Source organism: Lactuca serriola, chromosome 9 (genome assembly GCF_051521515.1).
Source record: "Lactuca serriola cultivar US96UC23 chromosome 9, Lser_US96UC23_V15, whole genome shotgun sequence".
NCBI lineage: Eukaryota > Viridiplantae > Streptophyta > Magnoliopsida > Asterales > Asteraceae > Lactuca > Lactuca serriola.
In genome coordinates this window covers 30168120-30176826 of record NC_136416.1, presented here as the reverse complement: position 1 = coordinate 30176826, position 8707 = coordinate 30168120, and the positions used below count along the sequence as shown (strand labels likewise).

General features: G+C 44.1%; 1 protein-coding gene across 1 annotated transcript; it reads left to right on the top strand.

The window, feature by feature from the left end:
• The first annotated feature begins 535 nt into the window (after positions 1 to 535).
• Positions 536 to 1368, top strand: LOC145075489 (uncharacterized). Its single transcript, XM_079021721.1, has 3 exons — positions 536 to 803; positions 869 to 1035; positions 1327 to 1368. Exons 1-3 carry the CDS (start codon positions 536 to 538, stop codon positions 1366 to 1368), a joined length of 477 nt encoding a protein of 158 aa, XP_078877847.1.
• Positions 1369 to 8707: the final 7339 nt, after the last annotated feature.

Sequence of the window (8707 nt, the reverse complement as noted above, 5' to 3'; positions counted from 1 at the left end):
TTTATGAGAGAAGAAAAACTGCTTTTTAACCCACATCCACGTTTACACGGCCTGTATAAATCAACATTGTCGTTTATGCGGCCCGCGTAAACTCAAAAAGTAAAACGCTCAAACTACCTTTGTAGATTCAAATCTGCAGCCCGCGTAAACTCATGCCAAACATTTACATGGTCGTGTAAATCCTTGAATTGCCAAAATCTTCAATTCTTCAATATCTTCTTCCCTGGTGCTCCGCAAGTCCTGAAATCTTGTCTACATCTTTTATTCACCTCCTTAAGCGAGATCCCACCTCCAAAAGTCCCTGAAATATCACAAAAGTGTGCAAGTGAAACAGTATCATGGAAAATCCCGAAAAACATGTCAAATGCACGAGTTTAAGCCTAGATGCAATGCACTTTTATGAAATAAAGCTACAAAATGGATGCATGAAATGCACCTAACAAAGCCCAAGACCTCCGATGTTCACAGTGGAGGCCAACTGGGTCGGGGCCGATGTGCCAAGTGCAGAAAGCCGCACAGTGGTGCTTGACGATCTATGGGCTCTGGATGTTTCAGTTGTGGTCAGGCAGGTCACATGAGCAAGGGCTGCCCCAAGAGGGCTCTTATTTGTTTTTACTGCAACCAGACCGACCATAAAAAGGTTGATTGTAAGAGATTGTCTGGGGGAGCAGTGGTGGCGTCTGCGCCAGACACCTTGAGGATTACCGATGGCCACCAGGGCAAGGCAGAGGCTCCAGCGATGAAGAGCGGGGCATTTCAGTTGACTACCGAAGAGGCCCATGCAGCGCCGGACGTAGTTACTGGTATGTGACGTAACTCTATTTTTATTGCTTTCTTGTTATGCTCATGTTTATTATGATCTTTTTAGGGACGTTTTTGGTTAATGGGTTGTCTGCTCATGTTTTGTTTGATTCGGGGGCTACCCGATCCTTTGTATCTCTTACACTCAGCAAGAAGTTTCGAGACACACCGGGGACTTTGAACTCCCCTCTGGAGGTGGAGATCGCAGATGATCGTATTGTGAGTGCTGCGAGGGTATTCTGAGGATGTGTTCTAAACATGTTTAGTGAAAGGTTTCCTATTGATTTGGTACCGATCCCCTTGAGGGGGTTGAAGGTGATCATTGGTATGGACTGGTTGGGGCCCAATGGGGTCGTGATTAATTGTGAGCGGCAGTTGGTGAGAGTTTGAACCCCACGTGGGGGAGAATTGGTCATTCATGGTGAGAGAGCTTCGCATGGCCCATCTATATGTTCAGTTGTGAGGGCTAGGAGGTTTCTTCAGCATGGTTATTCTGTATTTTTGGCTTATGTTTCATACACACAGGTTGAGGCCATGTCAGAGTTGAGCGATGTATCCATTGCCTAGGATTTTCCCGATGTTTTTCCGAGGAGTTGTCAGGAGTGCCTCTCGAGAGGTAGGTTGAGTTTCAGATTGATTTGATGCTTGGCTCAGCTCCGATAACCAAGGCACCATATCGCCTAGAACCGCCTGAGATGTAGGAGTTTTCTACGCAGTTACAGGAGCTATTAGACAGGGGTTTTATCCGTCCGAGCAGTTCCCCGTGGGGAGCACCGATCCTTTTCGTGAAAAAGAAGGACGGATCACATAGGATGTGTATCGATTATTGGGAATTGAACAATATAACAGTGAAGAACCGCTACCCACTTCCAAGGATCGACGATTTATTTGATTGGCTTCATGGTACATCTTAGTTCTCCAAGATTGGTCTACGGTCAGGATACCATCAGATGAGGACCAAGGATGAGGATGTACAGAAGACGTCCTTTAGAACCCATTATGGTCATTACGAGTTCGTGGTGATGCCTTTTGGGCTCACCAATGCACCAACAGCGTTCATGGATCTCATGAACTGGGTTTGCGGGCCGATGCTTGATCGGTCTGTGATCGCTTTCATTGATGATATTCAGGTCTACTCCAAGACCAAGGAGCAACATGAGAAACATTTACGTGAGGTGTTAGAGACCCTAAGGAGGGAGAGGCTATATGCCAAGTTCTCTAAATACGGGTTTCGGTTGCGTGAGGTGCAGTTTTTGGAGCACATCATCAACCAAGATGGGATCTTGGTGGACCCGGCCAAGATCGAGGCGGTGATGCATTGGAAGGTTCCAAAAAACACACCTGAGATTCGGAGCTTTTGGGTCTTATGAGGTATTACCGGTGATTTATTCATGACTTCTCCAAGATTGAGGTTCCACTGACCCGGCTGACCAAGAAGAATGTGACCTTTCAGTGGGGTCTGGATCAGCAGTGGGCTTTTGAGACTCTGAGGTAGAGGTTGTGCGAGGCCCTGATTCTTGCGTTACCCGAGGGATTGGATGATTTTTTGGTTTAGTGTGACGTTTCTATTTCAGGTAGGCCTGGAAATCGTGTCGTGTTCGGGTTAGCATGTTGCGGGTTGGCGGGTCAAAATATGCCAACCCAAACACGACCCATTTAAATATACAGGTCACAGGTTGGCGGGTTACGGGTTGGCGGGTTTGGAACATAAACCCATATATGACCCACTAACCTGTTTATTTATACGGGTTCACAGGTTGGCGGGTTCGTGGGTCAGATTTGGGTTCGTGGGTCAGATTCCATAAATAAAATTGACAATTAAACATAAATAAATTTTTGATGGTTGATGCAAATGTATCCAAATTTTAGACATGTAACTACTTAAGTCTTAAAGATCCAAATGAAAATTAAAAACATTCGTAGAAACATGTTCAAATAAAAAGTTAATACAAACATAGATAATACTTATTAAATATTAATACTTGATACATAAATACACTTAAAAATAAAAAATATATATCTTTTTAATTAAAAATATAAAGGGGTTTGTGGGTCAACCCATTTATTTTTTGAGAAACCCATATATGACCCGTTTAATAAAGGGGTTGTCAGGTTCGCGGGTTGGCATGTTGGCAGGTTGAAAAACTCAACCCAAACCCATTTATTTCGTGTCATTTTGTGGGTCGTGTCGAGAATTGTCAGCCCTAATTTCAGGAGTGGGAGTTGCCCTTATATAGAGAGGGCATGTGATTGCGTATATCTCAAGGCAGTTAAAATCTCATGAGGCGAATTACCCCACATATTATTTGGAGTTGGGGGCGGTGGTGTTTTCCCTCAAGATCTGGAGGCACTATTTGTATGCGGTCTGATGCACTATTTACACCGATCATAAGAGTTTGAAGTATTTGATGGATCAGTCAAACTTGAATATGCGGTAGCGTAGGTGGTTGGATGTGGTAAACGAGTATGACTGTGAGTTTTTATACCACCCTGGGAAGGCCAATGTGGTGGCCGATGCATTAAGCTGTAAGACAGTGTGCTCATCGATCTGAGATATTTGTTTGAGGATGACTATCACTTCACCCTTGATGGATTTGATCAAGGAGGCTCAAGTTGAGGGATTGAAAAAGGAAAATTGGAAGATTGAGTGGATTAAATGGTAAATTCCTCTGTTTGTTAGGGACAGTAAGGGTTATTGACTCAGTGTGGAGGGGTCTGGGTTCTAGAATTCGGAGGGGTAAGGCGCGCAATTTTGGAGGAAGCGCATAAATCCAAGTTTTCTATCCATCTGGGGGCCACGAAGATGTACTGAGAGTTGAGATTGAGCTATTGGTGGCCCTGCATGAAGAGGGAAGTTGATTAGTTTGTTGAGTGGTGTTTGACATGTAGGAAGGTCAAAGTCGAACATGAGAGACCTCACGACAAGGTTCATCCATTGCCCATCCTTATGTAGAAATGGGAGGAAATAACTATGGATTTCATCACCAAATTTCCCAGGACGGCGCGGGGTGTTGATTCGATTTGGGGTTGTTGTGGACAGATTGACCAATAGTGCACATTTTATCCCGATTGCCGAGAGTATATCCACAGAAAGCTAGTTGAGGGTTATATCCGGGAGGTGGTGATTAGGCATGGGGTCCTGTGTTAGTGGTGTCGAATCGAGATCTCCGTTTCACCTCCAGATTTTGTAGGAAGTTTCACGAGGAGTTGGGAAATCAGCTACATTTTAGTACAACATACCACCCCCAGACCAAAGAATAGAGCGAGCAGACGATCCAGACGCTTGAGGATATGCTTCGGGCTTGCATGCCGAATTTTGGAGGGAGTTAGGATACTTACCTTCCACTGGCAGAATTCTCTTACAACAACGGATATCATGCTAGTATTGATCGACCACCATTCGAGATGTTCTATGGAAGGAGGTGTAGGACCCCGATTTTTTAGGGGGAGGTCGGACATCGGAGGAGCACTAAGGTGGTGCTTAAGACCACCGGGTTGATTCAGTAGGTGTGTGACAGGTAACGGATTGTGTATAGTCGCTAGAAGAGTTATGTTGAACGACGCCGTTCAGACCTTGAGTTTCAGGTGGGAGACTTTCTGTTGCTGAATGTGTCACCATGTAAAGGTGTCATCCGATTTCGGAAGTGGGGTAAGTTGGGTCACCGATTCATTGGTCCTTTTAGGATTATTGCTCGAGTGGGCAGAGTTTCATACCAACTGGATCTTCCTGATGATCTCAGTCAGATCCATAACACTTTCCATGTATCCTAGTTGCGGGAATGTGTAGTCGATGATTCATGGGTGATCTCGTTGGATGATATTTAGGTGGATGAGCGCCTGAGTTATGTGGAGAAGCCGGTCGCAATACTTGATAGGAAAACTAAAGCTCTGCGTAACAAGCTGGTGAACCTAGTAAAGGTGCAATGGCAGCACCGTAAGGGCTCTGAGTGGACATGGGAGCTGGAGGACAAGATGAGAGAGCACTACCAAGAATAATTCGCATCAGCGGACTTCAAGGACGAAGTCTAGCTCAAGTGACGGAAATTTGTAAAGCTTTGACCCAGGTACTTTCCCTTTTTAACCCTTGAAAAAAAATTATTTTCGGAAGGAGTCCACATGTATGTTGGGAATACGTTTGTGTAGACTTAGCGTACATGGGTATGTGGAAGCGGGATCCTGAGTCACGTACACGTAAGTTGCCAACTTTATGCCTTAGGACCTCTTAAATGTCCGAGATTTGGAAGTTGGTGTGAGAGACTGCATGTATTAAGCACTTAATGGCTAAAAGTGCTTAACAACTTAGTACTCTGGGGGTACTATGATGTACGCTGCACGTAATGTTATGTGGATTTTGGGCCTTAGCTAGTTTTTGGGCTTTGGCCTGTTTAGGGTTGATTGGCCTCAGATTTTTGTTGTGGGCCTTAAGTGTTATGAGTTGGGCCTTAGGGCCTACTATTGTGTTTTGGGCTAGAGATGATTAAGTCCATTAAGGGTAAGGTGAAGGGGGCCTTGACCTTAGGATTTGGACTGAAATTTAGGCCCATAGTCATGATTGTTAACCCATTCCTAATTAGGGTAATTTGTGTATGTTTAGTGTGGGTTTTCCCGGATTAGTAGTCGAGTACTTAGTATTTACCAGCAGGCCGAGGTGAGTCTCATGCATGTATCCATGGGTCGAAGACACCAAGGCTGACCCATTATTCGATTATGTAGTATGCTAGTTGTTGTATGATATATATTGTGTGCATGATCGGGTTGAAATATACCCCAGGGCGGGGACCAATATGGCATGTCGGGTTGAAATATACCCCAAGGCGGGGCCCATTATGGTATGTTCGGGTTGAAATATACCCCAGGTCGGGGCCCACTATCATACGATCAGGTTGAAATATACCCAGGGCGGGGCCCAAACTTGCTTATTGGGTTGGAGTATACCCCAAGTCTTGGCCCAGTTGTATGTTTGGTATGTGGTACTTTGGGAAAACTCACTAAGCTTTTGCTTACAGTTTGTATTGTGGTTTCAGTTACTCTCAGTACATAGGGGAAGGGCCCAACTTGATGGCGCAACATTCACTCCCCACCATTTTCCGCATTTATTAATATTGATACTCAGATGATTTAATGGATTTTGGAATCAAACTTATGATTGTAAACCTTAATTAAAAACTGAAATAATTTCTCCTGGTTTTTGGGTTGTTACATGCATGTACATGAGTGTTGTTTTTGACATAAATGCAGAAAGAACAACTTAATAGAGAAAATGCGTATTTCTTTTTGACTTAATTGGTTTAGTGGATACAGGACTTGGTTCATTTAGATATGTATAGGTGTTTTTTTTTGCATCATTTTTAGACAAAATGGCAAAATGGTCATTTACTATTATTAAGATGGTTTATTCAGTCCAAAAAAAACATTCTTTATTCATACAACACTAACTCATTTATTAATTCAGCACTAGATAAGAAAAAGGGAAAAAAAATGTTTTACCCATCAAGACCTAACATTTTACAAATTTTTACTCATTTATGCCATCAGTTCCTCAGATATTCTATAAGCATTATTTATCCGGACATCACTTAATAATTTTGTTCATGAAAAAAATTCCATATTTGGTTGTTACATTGCATGTTTTGAGGATTTTCTTTTCGATTGTGTAGGCATGGAAAGAACAAGTGCGATATAAATGAAAATGAAACCACAAGGGCAATTCAGGTGTAACATCCCGAGATTTTGCAGGCATTCCGAATCCTCTCTTTTATTATTATTTTGTCATTTGTTGTCCCTGTGGTTGGAAGAGTGAATCCATTAAAAGCCTGAGGGCTAAAGTTGCAAATTTGGGATCAAGAGAGTACGCTAAGCGTACATAAGGTACGTTGAGCGTACTAGGCGTGCCCTAGTACGCTGGGCATACACTTGTGTATGCTGAGCGTACTCACGTCAGGTGGAAAACCTATTATTTAGGGTTTGAGTTCTATATAAACGTCCTTATGTAGCACCTGGTTCCTGGTATGTAAAAATTTATCTTAGTGTTTTTTATTTTTTTTAGCCTTGGACTCGGCGAGTTGTAGGCCCGACTTGCCGAGTAGAGACGGGATCCGGAGCATGTTTAAGTTGGCGACTCGGCGAGTCCATATTCTGGACTCAGCGAGTCCCCGTTGTCTGATGAAACCCTGAATTTCAAGGGTTTGCACCCTATTTAAACCCACTTATCCGCCCCTAAGCTCGCCCCCTTCACCCTCAGAGCCCTATACTTCGTTCAAGCCTTGTTCCTTGTGAGATTGAAGCATTTTGGTGTGTTTTCTTGAAGATTTGGAGTGGGAAGGAGAGTAGATCAAGAAGAGAAGAAGGAGGTCAGGCATATTTGGGTTATCTCAGTGATTTCCTTGAGGTATATCTCAGTTTCCCTCTGTTTTCATGCTTAATGTCCCTTGTAGCTCCATGAAAGTCCTTCTTGAGCCTTTTCCCAAGCTTGTTTGTGTTTTAGGGTTCGTAATAAGTTGTTTAGCCTCTAGATCTAGGCATGATTGAGCTCTAGGAGCTTGGATCTACTGCCTTTATGGAGCCATATTGCATGAAAGCCCTAGATCTACTCTTTTGGTGCATTTTGAGCCCTAAAACCCTCATGGGTGTTTATTTACACGTAAATTTTGAAACTTTACGTGTTAATTAGGCCCTATAAACCCAGATCTATGAATGGCATGAGCTGGATTCAAGCAGAATCGCGTGTATAGTATTTGCATGTGGCAGACTCGGCGAGTCGTTCATCTGACTCGGCGAGTCGAGTCGCGAGTCCCCGAGTTTTCCTCTTTTTCGTGTTGCGGGTTAGAGCAGTGAGTCATGGGGGTGTGACTCAGTGGGTCGGAAGCCAGACTCACTCATGAAGTAACTCAGCGAGTCAACGTCATGACTCGGCGAGTTCAAGGCAATCTTCTTGCCTCAAGAACAGACTCGGCGAGTTGTTCATACAGCTCGACGAGTCTCAGCATAGAGTGTTCTTCGGATGAAGAAGAACTCGGCGAATTATTCATACAACTCGGCGAGTAGGATGAAGAACTATTGGCCTTTAGTTTAGAAGGAGAACTCGTCGAGTCAATGCTTAACTCGACGAGTAGAGACGGGTTTATGGTCGGACAAAGGGATAAGGACTCGGCGAGTTGACAAGTCAACTCGGCGAGTAGGGCCAACCGACAGTTGACTTTGACTTGACTCTTGATTGGTAAGGGGTAAATGGTCATTTTACCCTGAGGTCGGTTAGCAATATTGGACTAAGGGTTTTGTGGGAATTATAGCAGGAGGATTTCTAAAGCGGCAGCAGCATCAGACAGTCAGTTCCCACGCAGATCAGCAGCTACTTTGAGGTGAGTTACCTTCCAGTAGCGGTGGGTCTACGGCCACAATACCGGCCCACCAGTAGGAGTTGTCTGATAGATGATTGTCTCTGTGATATTCATATGGGGTTGCTACTACCTGTGTTATGTTTATGTTTATGTGCTAGTATGATATGATGTTATGTGATATGTGTTATGTGGTAGCAGTAGGATGGTGAAATAGTCCCCAGTATCCGGTCGTAAGGACCGAAGGGGTAGGTCGGGCACCCAGATATGCCCGGCAGTAATCGGTCGTAACGACCGAAGGGGTAGGTCGAGCACCCAGATATGCCCAACATTATTCGGTCGTAAGGACCGAAGGGGTAGGTCGAGCACCCAGATATGCCCGGCAGTATTTGTATGTTATGTGATTATATGGTATGTGGTACAGTGGGGGAACTCACTAAGCTTCGTGCTTACAGTTTTCAGTTTTGGTTTCAGGTACCTCTTCTTTGAAGGGGAAGGAGTCGGCGCGGTAGCAGTACACCACACACATGCTTTGTATTCCGCACTATGAGATCTTCCTGGGGATTTGTACT

Excerpts from the sequence above, each read along its gene's own strand:
- LOC145075489 (XM_079021721.1), top strand. The coding sequence starts at position 536 with ATGGGCTCTGGATGTTTCAGTTGTGGTCAGGCAGGTCACATGAGCAAG. Across the intron at positions 804-868 it reads AGCGCCGGACGTAGTTACTG|GGACGTTTTTGGTTAATGGG; the intron begins GTATGTGACGTA and ends TGATCTTTTTAG. Across the intron at positions 1,036-1,326 it reads GTATTGTGAGTGCTGCGAGG|GTTGAGGCCATGTCAGAGTT; the intron begins GTATTCTGAGGA and ends TCATACACACAG.